This window comes from Eleginops maclovinus, chromosome 10 (genome assembly GCF_036324505.1).
Source record: "Eleginops maclovinus isolate JMC-PN-2008 ecotype Puerto Natales chromosome 10, JC_Emac_rtc_rv5, whole genome shotgun sequence".
NCBI lineage: Eukaryota > Metazoa > Chordata > Actinopteri > Perciformes > Eleginopidae > Eleginops > Eleginops maclovinus.
In genome coordinates, this window is record NC_086358.1 from 7,897,939 (window position 1) to 7,925,320 (window position 27,382).

At 39.6% G+C, this 27,382-nt stretch overlaps 1 protein-coding gene across 1 annotated transcript in view; it reads left to right on the forward strand.

The window, feature by feature from the left end:
• Window positions 1-27,382, forward strand: part of pcdh15b (protocadherin-related 15b) — a 144,423-nt gene that overhangs the window by 31,202 nt on the left and 85,839 nt on the right. The window contains exons 3-12 of the mRNA XM_063894181.1: window positions 3,912-3,926; window positions 4,681-4,746; window positions 10,861-11,021; window positions 11,500-11,655; window positions 14,053-14,172; window positions 14,267-14,377; window positions 16,522-16,692; window positions 23,269-23,377; window positions 24,722-24,834; window positions 26,088-26,294. Coding sequence (XP_063750251.1) covers window positions 3,912-3,926; window positions 4,681-4,746; window positions 10,861-11,021; window positions 11,500-11,655; window positions 14,053-14,172; window positions 14,267-14,377; window positions 16,522-16,692; window positions 23,269-23,377; window positions 24,722-24,834; window positions 26,088-26,294 — 1,229 coding nt within the window. The remainder of the gene's footprint in view (window positions 1-3,911; window positions 3,927-4,680; window positions 4,747-10,860; window positions 11,022-11,499; window positions 11,656-14,052; window positions 14,173-14,266; window positions 14,378-16,521; window positions 16,693-23,268; window positions 23,378-24,721; window positions 24,835-26,087; window positions 26,295-27,382) is intronic.

The window sequence follows — 27,382 nt, forward strand, 5'->3', positions numbered from 1 at the left end:
TGTCAACTTACTCTGTGCCATGGAGTTAACCTCTGCGGACACTCAGCTGCTGTTTTTCTTTGAGTTTGATGTACTGCTGCCATAATTAGTATTTGGATTTTCTCTCCCAAGCATGTGCTAATTTCCCCAGGCACTTCCCACAATGTTCCATTGCTTTGCTTAACATATGTTCCTTCCAAATATTCATGTTAATGGATTCTTTTTAAACACTTTCTTAGAGTCTGGTAGAAATCAAAGCCCTGTCATATTTGAAAGTGATGCTACTGTAGCTATTGCTAGTTTAGCAAAAGGAAATTATGGGAAACAGCTCATATGGCTCTACCAGAAGCCCGCCTTTAGGCTTACTTGTTAAAATGTCAATTTGTTTTGATGGATCTGTCCAAAAACCTAATGTAAATTAAATTAATAAGTGGTTTTATAGAAGCTAAATGAATGCGGACTGACTAATGTGACAACAGCAAAACACTGTACGATGGCTTTATTTTAGGCAGCTTTTCTTTGCAGTTACTCATTCGACAATTGAAACACAATCAGCATGTCCAGGTGCCTCATTGAGTCCTCATGTATATTTTATGGTAACTCTAGCATGTGTGAGCGTGTGAGCGCAGACAGGCTCGATTGTGTAAACTGTGTAAAGTGGCGTGAATGTGCACATGGAGTTGTGTCTTGAAGGGATGGTTCCTAAGCAGCGTGCCTGAGGGTACGTGTTTGTGTGATGGTGATATAGTTGCTAAGCTGCGTGCGTCTTTGTGTACTGAACAACAATATAGGTTTTCATCAAGCCCTGTTTTCATTCCCAGGCGATTGCTGCAGTCACATTCACCTCCTTGTCTCTTCTTTCTTTGTCACCTTTTCCCTAATGGGGACTGTTTTTCCTCTCACCCTTGGCAACCCGTTACCTGCTCAAGCCCACCTGCCAAATTTAGATGGAGATAATTTGAATAGTAAATAAGGAAGGTATTGATTGAAAGCTCTCAGGTTGAAATTAAAAGTCATTGTGATGATGATAAATCTGAAAAGAAGCATGCCTTTCTCATTGACTGCTTCTGATATTGTCTGAACAGAGAAGTCTATTTCAAAGATTTTTAAAATATATATATATTCTCAACACCTTGAACGCTCAACCTTTCATTCCCATCACACAGCTCTCTGTGCAGCTTTTCATCAGCTTGACAGAAACCTGGCATTAGATAGATGTATTCACTTCCTGTTGCACAAAGTCATTTCAGTGATTATTTTATTACAGAAACTTTGAAAAAGTAGATATATAAAAAATGTGTGTGCTTACAGGAAGACAAGTACACGTCAATGAGGGAGGAAATGCATGAGAAAACCTTTGAGGGTGAACATGGGTGGACACTTAAAGGGGATAAGTACCTGCATACAGGAGAACACTAACTATGATATAGTATATAGGGGCCCTTTTATTGGATATCTCATACAAACAAGGGCATGCTTGTGAGGAAATGTGCCTGTGACCTATGTGGAAGGATAGCAGAGGATTTGCATTTCTCTGAAATTGAGTCTTCATCCTGATGAACCTTGAGTTTACAAAGCAAAGAGGAAATGACAGAAACGGATTATAAAATGTAACAATGTGTGACAATGTATTTCATTTCATACACCTAATGGCAAACACATGGAAGCATTACTTTTAATCAAGATTTAACTTGAAAGAAGTGGCAAGGATTTCTTCAAATGTATCCTAGACAGTTACAAATTAGACTTGAAGTGAGCCTTACCTATTTGTTCCGGGTATACAGATTTTAAAAGATTTAGCTCATTTCAATTTGAAATCAATTTGAAAATGAATCGTGTTCATCTGTCATTTCAGGTTAAAATCCAGACTGTTTACTGTTTCATCCCATTTAATTTTTATCATTTGAGGGGGAAAGCAGACTGACAGGTAGAGGGAAGGACGCAGATGAGAAGAGACAGAGGAGGGAAGAAGCCGAGAGGAGAAAGAGAGACAGAGATGCCCCATAGAGAACAAATGGCTGCTTAGTAATAAATGAGGAGCATCAACTTACATTGAAGGATAAAAAGGCAGTCAAGCAGGGGATACACATCTGTCATCTGCTGTTGACACACACACACACACACACACACACACACACACACACACACACACACACAAACACATACACACACACCTACAGGCCAGCTGGTGGAGTGTGATGTAACTAGTGACTATTGTTCCATGCCTCGTAGATCTTTTCTGCATTGCTAACCTGAGATGCACCCATAGAAAAATCCCGAAAAGGGTAACGGGGAACAATTACAGAGACCTTGGATGGTGGACGAAGGCAAAAGCAATCATGCAATCCGTGTATGTGGCTGGAAAGATAATGAGGGTGCCCATTGGTCGGGGTGCACCTGTACACAGAGGTGGAACTAAAGGGACAGCATGAACCTCATGACCATTGAACCTAAAGAGGAAGATACTTCAAACTGCTGGAAAGACTTCAGTGAGCAGGTGGCAAACAATTGTCATGTTGGTCATCATCAGGTGGCTGTTGGCAAATCCTGTCAAGTAATATTTGGTATTTTTGGCTCTTAAACTATTCCACAGTAAACTAAAAGCACAATCCAGCCTAGTGTTCATGCGACGCCTAATTTAGCAAACAGATTTGAAGCAGGGGCCACATCTAGCCTGGCTCCCTTAGAACCACTTGCACCTCTAAAAAACAAATTGTATATTGTGTATCTATTTGTCAGTATCTGTAAATGTATTTTGCGTGCACACTTAAGAAAAGATAAGAATGACTTTATTAATCCCAGACTCGCACATTTTTGTGTTAAAGCTTAAGGAAGCCTTTTGCATTGGAAATAAGGCTTAGTAGGAACACCACGTGTAATGTAGCATGCTAGCTAACAGGCGAGCAGGGACAATAATTACACTGGATATGAATTGGATGGATGATGAGCATTGTTTTTGTTTATACGCATTCAATCGGTTGTTTGAAATAGAAAGTGGACCCTGCTAAATTTTTGATCTAGTTGTCTGACTTAATCTATGTACTTTTATATAATCATTGCCACATATTATCACATATCATAGATGTTTCCACTATGTTTTGCACACATACATGTAGTTTGCACAAGTATCTTCTCTGGTTTGAGGATCGTTTTTTAATTCAAGTTGCCTGTTGGCTAAGAAAGCATTGGTTGACTCCTTGTCAGAATGACAAATTACAAAACCAATCGTTTTTCTTCTAATAGGATAAGCTCATTATGAATCCTCGGACAGTTAAATCTGTATTTGGGAACACTCAATACTATCTCCCATAGCGAGAAACAAGGGACGACACCAATGAATCCTGAGATAATCTATGATGTCACACAGTTGTAATGTTTAATCGAGGAGAGGAAGGGAGACAGAGTGAGGGAAACTGATTATTTTGCCTTGAAGTCTATTTTCTAGGTGAGCAGATATCCGTCTCCCAGACTCCCTGTGGGATTTTTTTTCATCAAATCATCCTTGAGAGCTGTACAATAGGTTTGCCCAGTCTGGTGAATGAGGGTGTTCTTGTTCTTTTCGTTTTCTGGCAGAGAGGTAAAGAAGAATCCTTAAATATTTTTCTCCCCCTTCTGAATTGGACCATTTTAGGGCCTTCAGCTTGGGTTAATACAGTAGTACAGGTAGCGTGGTGGCTTTGAATGCAGGTGGGAAAGGCTTAAAGACACAAGCACATTTGTTCTTATTTACTTTTACCTTATTCCGTCAACATCATCCTCAGAACTATTTCATGTTTGACCTCCCTCTTCTTTCGATTGGTGATGTTGCTCTGCTCTGAAGGATAATTATTATCTTTCATGATTTTCTCCTTTTTTCTTCTTCCTACCGTCGTTTCGGCTGCTTCCTTCCTCGTCTCCTTCACTCCTTCGTGGTGGGATTTCTCAAACTGCAGACTGGCAGTATGAGGGTAAGAACTATCTCCTCTTTCTCCTTCTGCTAACTGTGTGTTCAGTCACAGTGCTGGTTTATTAACCCCCGCTCACCCTGCAGAGATGGCGGTAGAAGGCTTCTACTGTCGTTACTGATGAAAAAAAATGTGCTTTAGTCTCCTCTCATTGTCAATTCACTCTCACCTTTTTCACTCCAATTATATTATCTCTCCGCTCTTTTCCCACCAAACCCATGTCCTCTCACTGAGGGAGAAGGATGAGGTTAATAAGCTATAGATTATCTACCGGGCTTGTGCTTTACTTTTTCTAAGTATGTATTGCTTTGTCCTTAAAGCCACATTTTTTAACTTTTCCTTTATTTGCTTTTCAACTCCTTTAAATGGTGTTGGTCACTACCTCTAAAACAACATTGTCATTTTATTCATTTATCCACTTTTCCCCTCTTCCTCTAAACACTTTCACCTCAGTGCTTTTCTCCTCTGATCATTCACCTTCACTCCTTTTAGTCACTTGCTACGGCCACTCATAACCACACTCTCACTGAGACGTACACCACGCTGTGCTGAAGCTCCCTTTCCATGCGAGACAGAGTGATTGCAGCAGCCACTTATTTTAAAAGAAGAAACCACTTTAAAAACTTTTTCCCCGTAACCATCCTTATTCTTCATCGTTGAGTTTTACACATTTCGCTTTCCTATAACTGACATGTAGAAGTTAACAATACAATGTACACATGTTTACTGAATGTTCCATTTTTGTTTTTCTTCCCAGAATGTAAGCTTTCTCGATCGGGTCCACCTGCTACCATTGTTGCCATTGACGAAGAAAGCCCCAACGGTAAAGTACTGATCGGTTTAACTTCTTTATTCTGTGCAGGAAAATGTATTTAAATGGAACTCTGTCACTGTTGCATTTAAGACAAACTGGGTGTTCAACAAACACTGTTAGAAGATTTTGACCTTTGCAGCAGATGCTGATTGGCATGGCTGGTAACCTGCACTCATTGATATTCATTTGGTCTGTGTCATGGTTGGATCCCTGTCCCAGGAGATAAGACATTAGGTCATTCAATTTGAGCTGAATCGCTGTGCATGAGCATAAACAACAACAAGATATGAGTGGCTTTCTATGCGTGCGTGCTTATGTTGCAGAATTTGAAATGGGAAGCCACAGGCCGCAGCAGGTTAGCTTAGCTTGGCCTCAAGACTGGAAACAGGTGGAAGAACTTGCCTACCTCTTACCGAAGATGACAAAATATGCCTAGAAGCAGCTCAAAGTGTTACTTATTTACATTTGATATATTTGTGTTAATCCATACCTGAAGTGTACTGGTTGCTTGGCAGGGAGTCACTGCACCTAACCAAGAAATAGTCCCACTATACCCCTACACAGATAAAACAATCAAACTATTTTTTGTCAAAGCGAGCTATAGATCTTTATTTTCACTTCTTTTCATCTTTTTCTTCTCTTGTCTTTTCTTTCTCCTCTCATCTCCTGCCACCTAGACAAAAACTAGACCGCCAGAGTTTTCAGACACCTTTCATCTCCGACAAAGGACCTCTCATCAGTGTATCTTTGTCTCCAGAGATAGCTCAAACTCTTTAAGACTGTCTTTGCTAATTAGTGTCTCCTGCTTTGATGGCTCTGCCATTAAGTTTGCACAAAGAAACACACAATCCCGAATCTATAATGTGTGTTTGCGTGCAGGCTCTGTGTACTCATCGTTTGTGAAGTTAGGAGAAGGTTTGGTTTAATGGCGGGATCCCATTTTAATTGATTAGTGACTTTAATCAGAGGTGCATTAAGGCTTCTGTTGGCCTTGAGGAAATGTACACAGACTCTTTGGTCAGTGTTTTTAAATCACCCTCTTATCTCCAGCTTAAAGATTAATGTTCATAAACAGGAACCTGTCATGATGTTTGCCATGTCTGCTCTTCAACGGCATTTTAAATTGTGAGACCTGATCACTGTAATCCTAACTGACACGGAAAGAGATTAGCAAAGCAACACCAGACAGAGGAAAGCTGCTTCTTCAGTCTTCCCAGCTGCCATAGCTGTATCTGTTGATGTCTTAATGGATCATATTAAGTTATCCTTCCTCTTATTTCTCATGTTTACCATTTTCTCTGTGTGTAATAGTGTTTACAGGGTAAACACTCAAGGCTGGGACCGGTAATTACCTGCCCGACAGTGATGCTGGTTTAGTTTAGTTTTAGTTTAGAAGTATTTTTGGGTACTTTACCAATTATGTTTTTATTTTGGCACCGTGACCTTGACTATTAGCTTCTAATTTATTTTAAACACTACTAAGGTGATTCTTTTTTTTCTTCTGTGTGGGCCCCTACAAATTAAACATGCATTTTATTATTCACTCGAAAGCATGTTAAAACATTTAGAGCTTATTGAACAATGACAGGGATGGATGTTTGGTTTTAGAAGTGGGAAAGACACAAAGGTTTTTCAAATAAATATAATATTAAACAATATTAAAGTATTTGAAGGCTTTGTCAGATTGTTCATATCGTGCTAGCCACGTTCATGAAACTGTATTACTATAGAAAGTAAAACTGCTGCGTAAAGTACCCTTGTTTTATATCAAACTAAACTTGTTGATAGAGACCTCAAATTGTATGAAAGATAAATATTATGTGTGCATCTTCATTGAACACAGCCCTCTCCTTTGCTGTCATAATATTTCATTTTTCATTTTTTTCCAAGCCTATTTTTGGGAGAATATTGAGTGAATAAAATATAGATTCAATTGGTCAGGGTTTCTGAAAAACATGTAGCAGAGTTGGCAGTGTGTTTCCAGCTCTGCATATTGTCTGCAGCTCATCATATCTGGCTGCAGGCTCAACCTACACTCATCAGAGGTTCAGGGCTGCAGTTAAACCTCTTTGCTGTGAGCACACAACAAAAGACAACTCAGAAGGGCATATCGACTTTTTCGCCTCCTCTTTCTGCACATTTCATATGTGATTTGTTTAAGGGAGAGAATTAATTAAGTACATCAAACTGAAACCTGCCTTGCATTGATAACATGTCTTCCAGCTACAAAATAGTAAGCAAAAATTCAAGATATAATTGGTGTTCAACCTTGTACATAAATAAGGGAGTGTTATGATCCTTTTTTTGTGTTTGTAGTTTCCTGTTTTACTTTGAAATGTTTCCCTCCATGTGTCTGGTTGAGTTTTACTTCCTGTCTTTGGTTTCCCTCCTGTCTGATTGTCTCATTGTTGTCACCTGTTGCCCTCGTGTTTCTGCCTCCCCTCCCCAGCTGTGTCTTGTCTTGTGATTAGTCCCTTTGTATTTAGTCTTTCTTTCCCTTGTTGGTTCGTCGTCGCTTTTCCCCCGTCACTCTTCCCATGAGTTGGACTTCATGTCATGTCTTGATCTCTATCGTCTGCACTCCCTTGTCCAACTTTGCCTTTGTGGTTTCATATAGTTTTGTTTTGATACTTTTACCTTTTGTTTGTACTTTGCCTGCTACCATAGTTTTGTGTTCAGCTTTTTATTAGTATAAAGCTCACTTTTTGTTAAACCCTGAATCCCTCCTCCTTACTGCACTTGAGTCCTGTTTCCCCCTAACCCTGACAGGGAGCTGAACATGTTTTCTTTGTCTGATTGTGTAAGGCAGTTACACTCTTTTCAATACATAAGTCTTGTTTAGATTTGCTATACAATGTGATAATCTAATTAATTTAGTGTTTTCCATTAAATTATTTCAAACCTCTGTCACTGCAATGCTGGTTGACATTCTCTATGTCTGCATCTCTATGTGACATCCTCTATGTCTCTCATTAACGGTGCTGCACCTTTTTGCAGAACAACAATGTGTGTATAGTGTGGTTGGTTTGTCTGGTGGCAGTGTGTGTACCCACAAGTGTGTGTTGGTGCCTGTTAGTGCAGTAATCTCCCTAACAGGGCTGTCAAAGAATAATTTAGTGTTGGAACGGGTTATACGAATAATACCTTGCATTGCTCTGTGGCTGTGAAATAGTGTTACAGATTTAATAGAGAATCTCGCTTTGGGGTGATTATCTTCGGTTAGTGTGGGTAAAACGGGGAGGGATGAACTCAAGGAAGGAAAAGAGGTAGAGGGAGGGAGAGCAACAAGATACAACTTAAGGATTTTCTTTTCCTTAGGGAAATACCATTTTGAAATTAGGAGTTAAGTTAATAATATCAAGTAAAAGGGTGATAATGAGGGGCAGCTATACAGATACACACTCAAACATGCAAAGATCCACACTTATTAAGCAGAGAGGCATCATTATACACTCCAGCAGGGATCTTCACACTAATATATTATAAGATAACACATTCCAATTATCATTTAGAGGATACATGCTACATCAGCATATCAAATTGCATGTAATAGTGTGCTCTCCTCTTCGCTTTCTGTGCTAACCTTATTAGTCGACTGCTGTAAATATACTCAGCTTTGCTCATCTAGCTTGTCCACTGAGAATACTTTAAGGCTCCTGATACCACATAAAATAGTTTTTATTCCCCACGAGGAGAGAATAACTCTCCAGAAACAAAGGGCTAAAAATCAGCTAAAAGGCTATCCCCTGAAGTAGTTTCAAAATCTGTAGTCGATATTAGTGTCAAGATCACTGTTGAAATACCCCAAACATCTTTTAGAAGGTGGATATTCTTTAAAAAAGTTATATTCTTACAACACAATTGCATGAATAAAGAGAAAATCCTTGATACCACTACATTTTCAACTCTCAAATGTATAATTTAAAGGGGACTGATTGTGCTTTTTGGGGTTTGCCCTTTCCTGTTGTGTGCTGACGCAGTATAGGTTTTTGGTGGACGTATTTTTATTCTGACTATATCCTGGTGTATATACCTACTGTACATTCCTTCCTTTTTCTAACCTTGAGCTGAAGTAGCAGGTGGATGTGCTGATTACTTTTGAGGCCATGGCTCATACCTGTCGTCACATTCAGTTAAGCTAATGTCCTGTAAAAATTATATTAATGTGTCGCCACAATAGTCATTTTCTCACCATTTCCTCCTAATATGCTCTTTACTCTTTATTTCTCCCAACCTCTCATTCAACCTTATATTTTCTCGCTTTCCTCTCCTCATTTCTCTCCCTCTCTAAAGGCTGTTTGGTTTTCTTGGACGTCTCTCTTCGCACACACTCGCAGTTTCCCGTCCTTCTGCCAGTATGCTTTAACGCATGGGTCAATTTCATCAGGTGCTGCTGAATGCAGTATTCAGTCACGCATCCCATGTAGTGAGGTCACTGTGAAAAGAGCCCATTTATATTAGATGGAATGGAATTAAATTAAATGGAGTTACACATGGTGTCTCTTTCTTCTTTGCCTGTACTGGTGTGTTTTAAAAGACCCTGTAGCAGAAAATCAAAAGTGACATAGCCAGAAGATGTCAACAAATAAATCTCCCTTAATGAATTCCCATTTCCATCCCATTCCTCATACAAAGAAACCAATTTCATTGAAGTTCTTCATTTATTTAACATCAACGAATCACATCAAGGAATTTGACACGGTTTCCATGGTAGTACAGAAGGCCGTGACCCAGTTTGATTTCTGTCAGATCAGATATAAGATTGGTGTGTGTGTGTGTGTGTGTGTGTGTGTGTGTTGTGTGTGTGTGTGTCTTTGTGTGTGTGTGCGCACATGGTTGTAATTTTTCTAGCACACACACACACACACACACACACACACATTCAAAACAAACACAAAGCGTACTTATCTTTTGCTTGTGTCTGTTAATGAGCAGCTGCCAATGGAAATTCTTAATTGACTTGTGTTTCATACATGATAATGAATGTCTGTGGCCACTCAACGTTGTGTTTGGGCTGCAAACCTGCGTAGTTTAATAATGTCCTGAAGACTGGTTTAGTGCTCACAGATGCAAACATTTTTCAGATTAATAATGCAGTGTGTAGGTCCTGGTAATAGGTCTCTAAGGATTTGGAGCAGTGCAAAGTCAAACAAGCTCAAGTAGATTTTCTCTGCTTTTCTCACCTTTTTCATTCACCTCCTATGTGTTTCTATTTCCCATTAAGCTTACAAACCTGGACTGGGCTTGCCAAGTCGGACAAAAGGGCTCAGTTTTCCTTCACAATATCTATTGCTAATAAAGTCAGATGTTTATTCGATTCCCCATCTGCCAATTATTTTTTTCATCTTGTGAAACACACCTTCTCCTACTTGAGCTCTTATCTACAACATATCCTGGCTTTGTGTTGATTAGATATTGTTATTTAGATGACGCAACATTTATATACTTCAATACCATTGAAATGCCTGCAGGAGCAATAAGGGGTTAAGCATCTCTTGCCCACTTTGACATGTTGATTGCAGAGGTGAGGAAGCTCTGATCTAGTGCTCCGAAAGCGCCCACCTACAGCCTGTGCCACCAGTCGCCGGCAGATAATATGCAGCTAACATTTCGCCTTTTTGTCTCTTTCAATATTGCTCTTAACAGCATATGCTTTCACCACCCACAGTTTGTGTTTAATGAGTCAGGTTTAATTCCATCTGTTCTATCTTTTTTATTAGAAACGTTAACTTATTGAAATGTATTTTTCTCTGAAATGTTTATTTAATCTTAAGTATTCCAGGGACTGGTATCGACAAAGCAAACTGAGTAGCCCCCATATCCGGTTAGCTTTAATTGAATTTAAGTGCCACATGCTTTTTACTCTGTCCTTCTCGCTCTCTATTTGTGTGCATCACCATCTCGTTTCCCTTGACCTTGGTTGTAACCTACATTTCCTATTATATACTGTATTTAATTCGTAAGAAGACATAGAGTTGTCTTTGGACTGTCTCATTTTATTTCTCTTCACATTTTACCTCTGACTATTTATTTAAAAAAGCAATCTGAATCAAACTCTAGGAACAAATGGATTAAATTTCTCTCTAGCTGATGGGTTAATAACATGTTTTTTTGTATCTGCAGGAACGTTACTGGTTGAGAACATGCAGATAAATGGCGTGGCTGAGGGTCCGGATCGTACCATCTCTCTGTCGCTGAGGGATAACCACGATCACTGGGTGATCCTTGACTCTTCCAAACAAGCCCTTTATCTCAACAGCACCGGACGGCTTCTTGACAGAGATGTGAGGCGACTAAAGTGTTATATTATAACTGTATTAGGAGCACAAGTACTTTTTGTGCTCCTATTAAAAATATCACATGCATAAGCTACTTTGCTCTTCTTGGTTGGCTCTTTAATGTCAAAATATTTCAATTGTTGTGAATTTGTCGTCCTTACACCAACATCTGCTTGATTTGTCTTATGTTAATGTAGTGGTTGGACTTTACTACAGGGTATCAATATGGTGTATACTGTCTTACTGTTTCTAGCATTTGTTTTTGTTAAAGAGTTTTAGCTCCAGCTCATCCTAGGAAAATAACAAGCCTCCTGCTGTTTTTGTCTGTAAAGCAAACCAAGCAGATGTTTTCAACAGGGAATTGTCAACAAAGAAGATGGTTGTCCTTTGTGGAATATTTTACTTTTTTATGTTGATACATTTTTTATTGCTAGTGTACATGCATTCTTCAACCATTTATCTATTTTTCCCTTTTTTCCTCCAGCCCCCATCGTACATTCAGTCCATTGTGGTTCAGGTTCAGTGTACCAACGAGCTGGTCGGCACGGTGATTTTACACGAAGTCCGCATCGTTGTTCGAGACCGCAACGACAACGCGCCACATTTCCAACAGCCAAGATACTATGTGGCCGTCAGTGAGGTAAGACAAATACACACACTCACATAAGGGTCATTGCATTGACCTGTTACACTTCATGTACACACTGCGATGTATTGTGAACAACAACATCCACCAAATAGCATTGTACATGGCATTTTGCTGTCAGACGGGCAGCACCACAAGCAGGGAAAGAGCCGAGTTTTTGGACAGCAGAGGAAAACATCTAAATCTGTTATTCTGAGCTTTCCAGAATAATCTTTAAGAAGTCAATCCCACCGTTAGTGTGTCCTCCAGAGTCTGCAGGGGCAGAATTCAACTAGAGGGGGTTCAAACTGAAAACTGGACAAGGAAACATGAGGCAGACCCAGTAGAATCTCTCATTATGCAGTCTTCCAAAGCCTGTCCAACTCAATCCCTCTCATCAACCTCTCTCTTTCTCTCTCTTGGCCTCTTTTCTCGGTTTTTCACCGCACTCCCATGCCCCCTCACCACTCCCAGCGCTTCATTATGTCACCTTTTCCTCCACCTCCCCGCCTTTCCTCTGCCACACTCTATATATTTCTGCTTGTCTCTCCTCCTTTTTTTTTTCTTACAGCTCTCCAGTTTCTCATTACTCCTATTAAAATGATTCCTTCCCATATCTTGAATGACCACCATACAATACAGGAGGTGCTTTGTAAAAAAACTTTGAAATATGAGACCTCTACCAGCCAACATGAAAATGTAGTTTGGTAAATGTGGTTTGGCTTGGTGGTCATCATTTTTACAAAGTTCAATTTGAGTGTAGCCGTTAGGCAGCAGCTATTGTATAATTCACGTTGCTTTTCCCCCCAAACTCCAACAACAACATAATGCAATACATTTAATAGACATTGACTCAGGGATAACTTCCAGCTTTATCAACATTAAACTTGCTTTTTGTCGTCTATTACTACCAATTATTGAGTGCAAGAGAGCGAGGTAGACAGATTAAGACACACAGAGAGGCAATATGCTTATTTATAAGAACGTCTGGGGCACAGTTTATGAGTTCTTCCTGAAAGTTTCTGGGTACAGGGTGATCCTGGTGGCTGATTTCATGAGTTGGCACTGGTGCCAGAGTCTGAAGTTCTTTCATTAAAGCCGTATCCGAAAAAGTGGCAAAGTGACAGCATCAGGCGTTCTCACCGCCATTGTTGTATCAGTGGGAGGCAGAGATAACCCTGTTTAGGGGAATGATGTAACAAATCATTGGTGCAGCAGCTAAATTAAACTTAATGTCAAATGTTTTTAATGCTGTCTGAAGATGAGACTCCTGTTTTGACACATAATCAGACACATCCCAAGGCGCAATGCTGAACAAGTACAGCATGGCAAATTATAGCTGGCAAAGATCTTACTGTTTTATGTGCTGTGGAAAGTTTTCTTGGGTTAAGAATTTCTCTCAGAAAAGCCAAAATCTTTCTGTATATCTAGTGTAGCTTTTTTTTTCTTTACTAGAAAGTGAGTTAGTCTGTTGCTCGTGTACAGTGAACATTAACACACTTCCTTTGCCACTCATATTACTAATTTAGTTATTATTAACAAAGGCTATTATGGCTTTTTTGTATGTATTGCTTAAGCCATTAACTGCTTGTCATATACAGAAGATATACTACTAATACTCGGTTATTTATTTTCCAAGAAGAAGAAGTTTACTAAAACATTGTGGCAAATTGGATTACATTTTTTGTTGTGGGCGTACTCATTTTTCTGATATTGTACTGTGGAAAGGGTTGGCATGATAAGCTATGGTGTCTTATCTACGCTCTTTTAGTCACTGCTGTTATCTTTTTTGGAATTGACAGTGTTTGGTTCCATTCTGCTATTATTATTCTATTTAACTGGAAAAAAAGATCAAGACAACAACACACTCCTTCTTGTCTTCGGGAGAAAGCTAATTTGACATACCATACATGTTTTTCCACCCCCCAATATCCCGTTTAATGTTAACATTTGTATTCAAAGGGGCGATTAAGTGTAGCAAATTCTCACAATAGTGACAGAGAGAGATTTATGCAAACAGTGTTGACATAAAAAGCTGGACTAACCTGCTGCCCGTGTTTCATTTTATTCCAAGAGCAAATGAAAGCACACAAACAGCTGCATGCTGATCTTCCCTCTCAAGCCCCATTTGAGCACAATAAACATAAAGCTGCAAGTCATTTTCTATTTGTTTTGTAGAGACAGTGGGGTATCAAGATCCCTTATGGCCATGCGCGTGTGAGGAGGTTTTTAATGTGCCCCTCCCTCCCCTCTGTCACATGCAGGCAGGAGATGCCAGGAAAACAACAGAACAGATAGAAGCTGTTTGATATCAGTGGTGCAAACCAATATAAAAGTGTTTAAATGTTTGACAGCGTGTAGTGTTAGCTTGTATAACAGATACTGAACTCCTCTCTCCTGTTGTCTTTATAGCTGACGCCAGTAGGAACCACCATCTTCTCTGGTTTCTATGGGAACAATGGGGCAACAGACATTGATGACGGTCCCAACGGACAGATAGAGTACACCATCCAGTACAACCCGAGAGACCCGGTAGGATACCCATCTTCCTTGGGAATAGGGGCCAGGTTATAAACTCTTTTGACTCTGTAAGTAACGTTACACATGTGTAATCTGTGTGTTTCAGACGACAAACAGGACCTTTGACATCCCCCTCACACTTTTTGGATCCATAGTCCTCAGAGAAAGGCTCAACTATGAGGAGATAACACGATACCTGGTCATCATACAGGCCAATGTAAGTGACTTTGTTTTAACACAGCCTTCACCTTTAAGGTAAAGTTTCCATCTGAGAACCATTATGAAGTATTATTTAAAGACAATAAACTCTTGATTGAGTGGGAGGATAGACTGCAGCCTAGAGTGTCGTTATTTAAATGTGTTTTATCATGGCAGTATTCCTGTTACACACCTTTGGACTACTTTTGTTTCAGCAATCTGCATTTATGTGCAGCTTTTTGGACAAAGCACCCCTCACTCAACACAAGTGGCTTCAGTGTCTCAATCAATGACAATTTGTCACGCTCAGGCAGGGATCAGTTAACCCCCTTGTAATTAAGAGAAGACCCGCTCTACCTCACAGCCGCCCTTTAATTAAGTTAACTATTAGCACATCCTTAATTATCACGTATGTCTTCGGTAGAGTAATTGTTCTGCTTTCGTTTTATAGCACTCTGTTTGTTATATTTATAGAAGTGTTCTGGAATAGCTATTGGTAATTTCACTCATGGGTTGTAGAAGTGGCAAACAGTCATGTCTCAAGGCCCATTTAGCCTAAAAGCATTATTAAAAAAAAGTCCACAGTACACTGAAAGATTAATGCGCTTCTGTCTGCTTGAATGCCAGACATATTCAATGCTTATCTGAATACAATATAAGGAATGGCTTGAGTGGCTGTGGATTTGCCAAATATAAATTCCAAGCAAAGACAAACATACCATGTTCTACCAAGGAAAGCTAAGCTAAGCTAAGCCTAGCGAACCTTGGCTGAGCTTCACAGCTATGAGAGTGTTAGTGATAATGTTATCTCTTCCTCAGCAACACTAATTATGTGCTTTTCATAAAGAAACATTCAAATTAGTCAAATAATATGCCCAAACAATTTTAAACAAGTTTATTATTTGTTCGTAAATGTTTTCCTTCTCCAGTTACAGCCAAACAATGCAAAGCCTTCACATTCAATGCGGGCAGAATTTGAAACAGAGGAGAACAGAAATACAATACCGGTGTTATTTACAATTACTGTGGAGGTTTTTCTCTGCTGTTACTGTCTAGTTTACATTCACTCAGTTATTTAGATGTACGTGCAGCATGTAATTAGGTGTCAATTCTCGCTTGAAATTACCGGCTGTCCTGGGTATGAAAGCCTCCGCACACAAACATGGATGTTACAGCATAACAAAGTGTGCAAGCCCCCACGTTTAGATTCCTGCCAAAGACTCCCATTTCTATCTTTTTCTGTCTGAGCATTGACTTTAAACATTCAGTGATAGAGAAACACTCATTCCAGGTGTAGTAAATAACAGCAAAAACAGGAAGTTAAACAAAATGCAATTAAAATATTATCTTTCTTATATTGTTTGGCAGGTTTTCAAGTGAGAGAAACACTTACGGACACCATCACATAAAAGGGCCTCGAAAAAGGAGATATGAACAAAAATGATAACACATTAATGCCTAACTAGAAATAAAACTTCTGAATAGTTTCACTTTTGATGTCTGACAAGAACCCGTTTCTAGTTGTTTGTTTTGATACTTCACGAGGGCCACGCTCTTGTCCTCTCACGACCCTTTGAAGGTCTGAATAAAAACAGACCCATGTTTCATTTTGTATGCATAGAGGTCATATATGTTGTTGTAGTTTTGTTCAAACACCTCATACCCTACCTCAATATAATCTAGAATACAAAACCGGGACTATTTTCTTTTTCTTAAGGGCAACACAATTCAAGGATTTTCATTGCAGTCTATAATTGCAAACAAGAGTTGTTTACCACACCTCTCATTGGGTATTAAAAACATATTTACTGGTGGAAATAAGAGGTAGATAAATTCCCTGGACTGACTGATTGGGATGTTTTTATGTGCTTTCAGGAAAGATTTGTAAGGTTTGTTTGGTTAACTACAATAAAATAATGATTGAGTCACATCTCATCATGGCTAAAAATACTGCATGCTTCCACTTATTAAACTGCGATAGATTGAAGTAGAAACACTTCAATGTTATGCTGTTTGATTTGTACCTCAAATTCTATACATGGTTTGGCTGCATTGACACATTTTCTGTTCTAGACATAAATGGGATCACACATATGGGATATCTCAAGAAAAAAATGCAGTTTTATCCAGGAAATAAAATCAAAGCTCTCTCTCTCTGTCTAGGACCGAGCCCCCTATCCCAGTGAGCGCCGTACGGCCACCACCACTCTGACTGTGGATATACTGGATGGTGATGACCTGGGTCCCATGTTTCTCCCATGTACGCTTGTGGGAAACACTCGTGACTGTAGTCCCATCACGTACAGGGCTAACGTCCTGGAGCTGACGGAGCCGGTAAGTGTGTGCCTGTTTTATGTTACATACTGCATTGTATTTTCATGCATTATGCAGAGGTGTGCGCCTACGTTGAGTTCACTTTTGTGATGGAAAGAAGCTTTGGCAGTCCTTACAATTTTAGGCTCACATTAGGTTAATTTTGAGAGCTGATCTCCTACTTAACTTTGTAATTTTGTATGCTTCTGCTTATTATATATACATTTATGCATGTGTGATATATTACAAGACCATGAAGAACTGAAGCTTCTCCTGTGTAATTTCTGTCTTAAGCAATCAATGCACTCCTGTTTTGTATGGGAACTCTAGAACACACTTTATTTGCCTCAGCAACATGAGAGAAAAACATTTTATTTAATAATAACAAGTAGTGAGCAGTAGAGTTTTAGCCTATACATATTTATGTTGTTAATACAGGTGATCTTAATTTTTTGGAAATCTGTTGTGTTCTACTTTTGAGATCACACCAGGTGTTAAAGGTCTCCTATTATACTATTTTTGAACAATATATTGTAGGGCAATATCTATACAAAGCATGTCTGTGAAGTGTTTTGCTCAAAATACCAAACAGATCCCACATTGTAGCCATGCCTCATACCCCTCTATTTCAGCCCTGTTCCTGAAGTGCTGATTCTGTGACTGTTGCTTTAAATTTGAGCTGACCTGAAGCCGGCCACGCCCCTTTTGAGCGCATGCAGCTTATTGCGGATGATAGGTTGGGACGTGTCATGTGGGGGCCACGTTGCCAGGAGTTAAATGTAAAGCCCACATTTCGGTTATGACATCATATCGGCAGCAAATCTGGATCAGCTCGTTTGTACCCCCGTTTTTAAAGATGTTGCTAAGGAGGACAAGAGAGAGGGTTGTATTTTCTGACACTTTGTGAGTCTCCTTACACACCGGGGACACATTTATGTATAAAAGACAGCAAAAAGTGCATTTTGCAGAATAGGGGACCTTTAAAGTCTTGCTGAAAAAAAACCTTATTATAATATATATATTTTTAAAATACATATTACAAGTGATGCATTAGCCAAGACACTGCATTTAGTTTGTACAAAAACTCAAAGCCAGTCTGAGAGATTGTACTTTAAAATGATTGTCCATGAACAAGTGTTATTTAAAAGTCAGTTAGCAATACCTTGGTACGCTTTTATGCTTACACAGCTTTATATTTTAAAATGTCTGCATTCCTATCTCGGGCATTTAGCTGATGCTCTTACCCGCGCAACTTACAATGCCACTTTGTAAATGAGTCAAAGTTCCTACATGCAAAATCCGCAACTCTGACAAGTCAGCAGAGCATCCATCCCTTACCACGCACGCGAACGCACGCACGCACGCACGCACGCACGCACGCACGCACGCACGCACGCACGCACAGCACACACACACACACACACACACACACACACACACACACACACACACACACACACACACACCTTTGATGGTGACAAGGTAGCAGTGCATTCATGCATTAACCCCCCCCCCCCCCCCCCCCTTCGACCAGACACACACCCATAGCAGTGTCAAGCCAGTAGAGCAGTCATGCCTAGCTGGACTTTGTCTACTTCATCTCTTTGTTTATATAGATTTTTGTCACAAGTACACGCACACACACACACACACACACACACACACACACACACACACACACACACACACACACACACACACACACACACACACACACACACACACACACAAATACTCCAGACACACAGAGGGAACTCTTTTTGTGCTTTCAAACCTTTACTTATCACTCCTCACTCACACGCACAGACTTTCACAGAAACAAACAAACAAACACAATTTTTCTCAAAGCCAAGGGAGATACAGCGATGAACAACAGGACTAAATCAACTTTACACCTCATGGTTTCAAGAAGGAGCAAGTGCACACAGACAGGGACAAGAATTACGATGGAGAGGGGGTGAGAGGGGATGATGTGGAGGAGCGAATCAAACAGGGAGGGAGAGGGATAAAGTCAGACACAGAAAAGTTATGCTGGAAATATACTCGAGGGGTTTTAAATCTGAAGCGAGGTGAATGACAACACAAAAACATTGTTTCGCACTCATAATACACAACTGCGTCTGGGGTTGTTTCTCCTGGTGATTTTTGTTCTTTGAATGAAACCCTGACCCCTCATGTATTTTCTTGTCTGATCTCTGTTCACCGGGAGCTTGGACCTTTGCAGATGTCAGATCAAAGCTCATATTTAAGGAATACAGACAATTATACATGTTACAGCAGGAAGATGAAATGAAACAATCCATAAAAGACAACTGTTGCTTTATGCAATATTTAAAAGTTGCATTTTTAGTTGCTGTTTTAAACTTTCCGTTGAATCAGTCAACAGTTAATATTTCCTTCTTGTAGTGGCTTAAAGAAATATCCTTATACATGTTTCTTGTTGTGACATTGACAAGAGCACATTTGCAGATTCTGAGGGTTAAGGGAGGATCATAGAAAGATGGGATTATGGTAAATCAAAGCGGGCAAGGGCATTAGCTGCCTCATACATCAAGTTTCAGCCAGTGTAGGGTCAGAAAAACAGGATTATATGATCTCACATTTCAGTTCTTATGAAAAACCCTGGCTGCAGTATTTTGATTGTTCCATAATTTTGAGTGCTTCTGATAGGCCGGTATAAAGAGCCTTACAGCATTCAAGACCACTGAATATAAAAGATAAAGTGTCACCTTTGTAATTATTATTATTAATCTGTTGACCAAACAATTTTTGGTCAACAAATTAATATTACCCTTAAAATTGATAGCGAGATGTCTTACTCGTGGTCATGTCTGCATGGACAGATGTCCCTTCAGATGTTGATGAAAGAAAGAAAAGGAAGGCAGAGGATGGACAGACGGACACACAGAATTTAGAGATGTGATGAGAGTGGGTGAAAGGAAAGTAAAAAGTTTCTGTTGGCGACATTTACAAAGGGTGGTGAGGTGATTTGAGGAGAGGAATAAGCGAACAGAGTCAGGGCACTAACATTTTTTGAGCCCTAATCAGACCGATGTGATTTGACAACCTCAGAGCCTTAGAGCCAACATTACTATTCTTTCTCCCTCTCAAACATACACACACAGCAAGATGCTAGTCATTTGTGCCGAGGAGTTGGGTGCGTTCACACATGCACTTCAAAAAGGTTGCTCCCTCTGCGACTCAGAAATGTTTCGCTGTGAGGGAAAAATAGATTATCGAACACCACACTCTCCAAAGACCCGACATCATTTAGTTTGTCATAATGTCAGGCTGGCAATTGATTAGCTACAAGTTGCAGAAACAGGAACAAAGAATTAAATCCGACAGCGCTATAACTTTATTTCATAGCCGCTTTCCACAAAGTGTTCAGAGACTGCTGTGTCTCCGTTGCACCACATTGTGCAGTCATGAGCTCTTGTATAGTTTAGTGGTTGACAAAAAGCTCACCTGACCATGAGGCGCCCTGAGGGGCTTGTACCTCCTTTATTGATTCCCTCGTTGCCCCGGGATCAGCCACCTGCCTGCACAGCTGCTGCTCATTTGCTCATTAGTCGTAGTCCCCCCCCCCATATATATAAAAGGCAATTTCCCCGTACACAATTCCCAGGTGCTGCTCTCATTTGTTGTTGTGGTCTCGGAGGTATTCATGTCTTTTTAAGAAACTGTTGCTGGTTTTCTGCCTGCTGCTTCTACACTGTTCGTTTGCTTGCAACTTTCTGATAGTACGGGGGAAAATCTTTCTACATTTGTTGCTTCTTGTTTGCGGAGAGGTTCACATTTTTTGTGAGTGATGTGAGTTCAGTCCTTGAGTTATCTGGTTTTACTATTTCCAGCAGTTCACATACTCGATCTAGTAACCCCAGTTTTTCCAGTTGGGCATTTGCAAGCAGGAGCTCATGTTAAATAAAGAATAAATAAAGGTAAACAAGGTTGACATCTATATTAAAGAAATATATTGTTTTGGTTTCATCTGTTCGTATTAACAAAAACATGTATTAAAAATTTGAATATAAAAGTTTGGGAAACTGTGAAGGTTGTCTTTTTCAAATATTAGTTTGATTAGTTCATAATCTATATGTAATTGCTTGTTGCTGTCCAATTAGCAACTATGAACATAATAATGAGGTTGTCGTTGAGAAACAACGTCTACTACCAGATTGTTTCACAAGTAGCCAGTGAACAAACTCATTTTAAGCCACAAAGCCAAATCATTCTCAAACTTAAGCCTGGATCGATTTTAGCATCTCCCCCCATTTGCTTTTTACATGGACTGTTTACCTGCATCGACCAAATCTGCCAGAAAATGATCAATACTGGTCAGTGCTCCTCGACTGCAAACGGAAACAAAACACTTCTGATGCAAGCGTTCTGTCCCATTGCTCATAGACTGTTTGTATGAAGGCACATCCTGTTAATAGAGGTTAGTTGCAGCCCTCAGTGAATTAAGCCACACTCCCCAATCAGTGTGGACAATATGTGTTCAACAAAAGTATGGCCTGTCGATAGAAACAAGCGTTAAGGAGACTCATTTATGGTACTCCTGCAGTGATTGATGTGGGCCTTCAAGGACTTGAATACCAATACTTAAACATTTTCTGAAGGAATAATGTAGCCTTAATAAAGTAATAACTTCTCCTGAGCCATCTTGAAAATGTTTTAGTATCAGCAAAACTATGAAGGTAGATATGGTGCAAAATGCGAGAGCTTGTAAAACCTGATGTGAGTACTTGTAGAGTACAATGTGAGAACTTGCATAAAAAAAATCTGAGCTTGTGGGCATACATTTGAACTTGTACCGGTATAAAATATACACGTATCTGTGAACAAAATTTGAAGTCACAGAAAAAGGTAAACAGTGAAGTCATGACGCAGCACCAGTCAGGCTCTGGGCGGTGAGAACAGAACAGGGGCTAAAAAGAAGAGCCGGTTCGGAACCACAAGACCACTAGCACGGAGCTAGAACTGGAAGTGGTTTGGTGGGAAAGGGGCATATGACTGTGACTGTGTGACCTACCTGAGCTTGCGCCTCGTCGTTCTGATTGCTCCGGCCCTTCTCTCCAACCCCCCTCCCTCCCCCCACATCTACAAGTGAAAATGACTTTAGCGACACTCATCGCAAGAAGGGTTGCAAAAGTCAAGGCCGCAGAGTCGTCGATTTATACTACCACAGAGCAGATTTGTCAAGTTGTAATGACTGATTTGAGATATTGTAATAACCAAGTTGCAGAAAATATATTGAAAAAATATGTATTTTTCTGCAACTGAAAATTTCATCACTAAGTTCATTTTTTTTCTACAAGCTACAACACGTTTTTTTGACTTCAAATTTTGTTCACAGATACGTGGATATTTTATACAACTGTTAATGTGTGCACACAAGCTCACATCAGGTTTCAAACGTTCTTGCATTTTGCACCATATCTACCTTCATAAAAACACTTGTATTGATGGTATCCGGCACAATAGTATGCCTGTAAATGTAAGGGTTAGAGACAAGGGTTTGGACTCTGTGTCAAAAATCATATCTTCGCAATTGTCAGTGGTGTTTTTTCTGATCCATTTTAAAGTGGTGTGTGAGACAATTGCAATTGTTTTTAACACATATTGCAGATATCAGAACCTCAGTTTTCTCAGTGACCTGGTTGTGTTTTTCTAACTCCCCTTTTTCTTTTTTGGTGCATTTTGGTGCACCCTCTTTTACTCCACTTCATTACTCGCCACATCTTCTTCTCTGCCTGTGTCTCTCTCCGCCCCTCTGTTGGTGACAGACGAGGAGATATAGCTCTGTGATGGTTTGTAGATTTCAAGTGCTGCAAGACAGTTGTGGTGGTAACATAGCAGGTGTTTGAGGGTGTCCAGTGCGTGTGTGTAGGTGTGTTCTGGTGCATTCATACATATTTGAGAATATGCACAGTTGTTGGTGTGCTTGGCACTATGTTTTATAGCTTTAGCGATTATAGATTTGATCATATAGACGTCTAATGTTTCTCCCATTGGGGTCGTCATATTACCCATACCTCAGCATATTGCAATATTATGCTATATGTCAACATTATAGCCTGTGCTGCCTGCATACAGATATCGGTGTGTGTGTGTGTACAGAGAATCAGAATACGTATGCACAAATGAAATAAGTCATAATCATACTTTTTTATGGTTAAATTTAACTGATGATTTCTCCTTTTTCCACGCATCGACAGAGTTTATGTGTGGGCGTGCACGTGTGTGCTTGCTCTATATGTGATTTAATGAATACCACGTTGGATTTTTGCCAACAATTGATTCTCCTGTTTGATTCCCTTTTGCTTTGCTGGCGTGCACTGAGGTTGTTGCTGCATAAATAAATAGCTCGCGCAAAGCTTTTCTTTTAACCTTAGAACAACTCAGTGGAAGACATCGCCAAGAAATATATTTAGCTGTCTCTTTAAGCTGTATCTGTTTTTAATTATAGCTGGCACTATTTGGGAGAATGTTGTACAATTGATTTCTTTGTTTCGTTTATTTTTCTGTTGTGATATATTTGTAAGTAATGGTTGTGATTTCAGCTTTAATTCCGTCCTCGGTTTCTCTTTCCAGAGCAAGGCAAATCCTGTCAATGTGACTCCACCCATTCAAGCTGTGGATCAAGACATTAACCTGCAGCCTCCCTCCGACCGGCCCGGGATTATTTACTCGATTCTCATCGGTAAGTTTACATTCAAATGGTTTACACTCAGACAATATACAGTACATCGAGTCATTATACATTTATGGTAATATTGGATATTTGCATAATATTTGCTATAAAATGTCTGTCAATAGTTATATTAATCAAAGAAATATATAACAAATAAACAGCTTCTCAGTTGATGTCACCAACAATGTTTGCTATATTGCAATATAAAACCAAATGTACAATTGTAGAGGACTTTATTCATATAAGTGACAAGCCAGCATAGGAACATAAACAATGTCTCTCACAGATATGTTATAATTGTGCAGAATCCCAAATAATGGCCCAAAGCCTTATTTGTAGTTTTGAGTAAAAGGCTTGTTGGGTTTTCTAGGAAGGACACATTTTGATGAATTAAAATACTTGAGTTGTAAACAGGATGCTTACAGTCAATTTGCAAAGGATACATTCCCCCCCCCCAAAAAAAAATGAGGGATGGGATTGTCTGCCAATTAATCTTTCCTAAGCACCTTAAGTTGAAATTGAGTAATAGAAGCCACAGTGCGCCGTCACTGCGAGACATCTTGATTAATGTTTGAAACTGTAAAATACAGAACCACAAAAAAAGTTGACTTTTACACAGGAGAATATGGATAGTCCGTAAAAATGTACTGACACGGCTTGACACTGACTCGATTACTTTTCCCAGAATCCTCCTTTGAAACTTATCCTGGCCTGAGTAAGGATCATTAGAGACAGTTTCACTATGGGCAAACACATCTGCAGTTCCTCCAAGGTCTACAAGAGAACATGAAGACATGAATGAGTATCTCTTGGGGTTCAGTAAAGAAAGATTACTTTTTAAAATATGGTTTTAGCTGGAATGACCTTCATCAGACACATAAACAATGGTTGGTGTTTGCTTTGGACAACAAAAGCATATCAAAGCAGAACCTGTTCCAAAGCTGATCGATTTGTGGACCCAAGGACATACCTAGTAGAAAATAGGAACTCACCGAAAACCCTGAAACCACAATCTCTTGCTTTCTTGTGCACATGTGCCTGTGTTGCTGCTCCTCTCAGCAAGATTCGATTTCCCCACTGTGCAATGCGGCATTTAAAGCGCCACATATGTTAGTGCATCGTCACCTGTGGAGAGCAGAGATGAGAAAACCCGAAAGCATTAGCCATCGCGCTCTCTGGCTCTACCCCCCTCCCCTGTATCTTTTATATTCCCTGAAACCAAACAGACAAACATACAGTATATTGATTCATAAACCAAATGACTAATGTGTCTCTCTGTTTCATACAAATACTACCCTTATTTCATTTGCTCAGTTCTTTCTGTTTGTGTCTTTTGTGCTCTCCCTCTCTCAGGCAAGCCAGAGTCCTATCCGGAATATTTCAGCTTGAATGGAACCACAGCGGAGCTCCTGCTACTGAAGCCCATCGATAGGGAACTCCACCGCAGATTTGATTTGGTTATCAAGGTGAGAAATACTAGGACTGGTGGACCCGGGGAGGTTCAACTTGATTTTCTCCCAGCATGTTGTTTTTAAATAAAATCAGCACCCTACCTACTTGATGTGCAGGGCTTTTCTTTTTCAAACTGCATTCAAACCCCACAATCCCATTTATGTGCTATTCCTGCTATCCGTCCATTAAACAGAAGCCTACCCTGAACATATTAAGTGCCAGTAATTGTGAATCATTAGATCTATCTCATGCTGTGTGTGGGTTTTTGTCTTAATTAGGCTAGTAATAAAACCACACCACCAAGCATGCATCAGGTTCCGCTCTACTGACATTCATAATGCCATTTTCTCTCTTTAGGGTGTTTTTACTTTACTGTAGTTAAAAGTGGTTATTTGCGTAAATGGGTGTACATAATAATAACAACAACATAAATTGACACTGTAGTTGTACTATTGGGATGGTAAAGATGAGGTGTGAGGAGAATACAAAATAAGATGCAGTCCGATTAAAAGACTTGTGGGAGAAAAGTGCAAATTAACTAACCGAAAATCATAACGTTATATAGTTGTGTGATTCAGATTTCAACTTAAATGAACTTTAAGCAGCGTAGTCTGACAGGGGGAGGTGGGGAATTAAATGTGCTCCACAATAATTAAACTCTTAATTCCTAATGGCATATTATAAATCATGAAGTTATAGGGGGTCCTCAATTGGTACCTGACACTACGGTATATCACAGTGGCTGATTTGATTAGCTTTTATGGGGTCTTGCAGAAATGACAAGAAGCTCTTCTTATTAAAACAAATATCCACTTTAAAATACAAGTACTTCACTCTGGCTGAATGAACTAAATGAAAGATACATTTAAAATGAATAATACGAGCAGAAAATGGATGTTTTAATCCAACACTGTATGGCACTAAAATCACTGCCACATGTAGAAAAAACTTCTTCTAGAGAAATGAATCAGGATCAAATTGGGCTTTATACTGCTCTGAGGGCAAGGTCAACTTTCTATTAAAGCTGCACTAACAACAACCATTCTGTTTATCCCATCAGAATTATTCACAAACAACAACAACAACAAAAAGAGACCCTACATTTGCAGTTTTCTTATTAATAAATGCACTTTTTTTTTATCTTCTAAAATATTTACTATGGGAAGCGATGTCATTAAAGAGGGCTTCCCCGGCAGAGTAGTGGCGTTTGAGAACAGAAGGTAAAGCACGGCTGCCAAAATGAGCAATTATTTTTCTCCCCCTTTAGGCAGAGCAGGACAACGGCCACCCATTGCCAGCTTTTGCCAACCTTCAAATAGAAGTTCTGGATGAAAACAACCAGGCACCCTACTTCCTGGAGACCAGTTACCATGGTTACGTCAGTGAGGCATCACCCGTGGGAACTACCGTAGCGACAACTGCCGTTCTCTCTGCACCGCTGGCCATCGTTGCTCTGGATAACGATGTGGAGGAGGTGAGGATGAAAGCGCACAGAGCCTTCACTGACTGAAGACATAATGATCTGATTAATATATACTGACAATTAAATGTCACCATTTATAGTAAGTGTGTTCATTATTAACACTTTTAATGGCTTGTATACTCAAATAGTAAAATACCTTTGTGCAAATGCATGTATTACATTCTAAAGTTTATGAAAACCTTGGAAACATTTGTATTTCTTTTTAAATGATGCTGCAGCCTTATACCTCGGAGGAGTCATTTACATTGTTTCTACTTCCTTTGTAGCTTAAAGCCAATGAGATGCCTGTAGATATCACTGAAGGTTGCTGATTGAACCTTTTCCCCTTCCACTGGTCAATGTTAACATGACAACACAAGTTGTAAAAAAATAATAATTGACATATAACACCAGACGGAATTGGAAAACTCGCAAAGCCTACAAGTTGCTGTTGGTACACCTGTTAAGCTCTCCATTCCTGCACTGCACACACACACACACACTTACAGAGACAAAACAAGGAGATTTATTCCTTTTTTTGGTTGATAATATTGGCAAAAGCAGGCAACAATACGCTCCTCTACCTTTGAGCCAGTGCCTTGTTGGATCAGCTAGCTTTTAGCCGAGAATGCTAACATTTGCTGCTCGCGTAGGAGCAGCCAAACAAACTGTTGAATCCATATTTTGCATATGCTCAATTGTTTTGGAAACGGTATAAATGAAAAGGCTAAAATAACAACACCACACAACTCAAAAGATCTTTGGAATATGTGGAAATAGGGCTTCCATCCTTTGCCATTTGTTATTGGTGTACATACATTTTGACATTATGGCAATTTAAAACTCTCTTACCCATCATCATTTTCAACTGCAGGTTACACATTCATGTCTTCAAACACAATTAAATCACAGATGTTATCAAGACCTGCTGTAGTAGAAGTGCTGTACAGAAATCAAGCATCGAGCCATTGAGGTGTACGTTTCAGCAATCTTTCTTTTTGTTTGACTGATTCTCTTCTTTGAGCCTTGCTTGCCTTGTGTAAAGTGCCCTATCTAATTTCCACGTGAATCCCGATAGTAAATTATTTCCCTCTTGCATT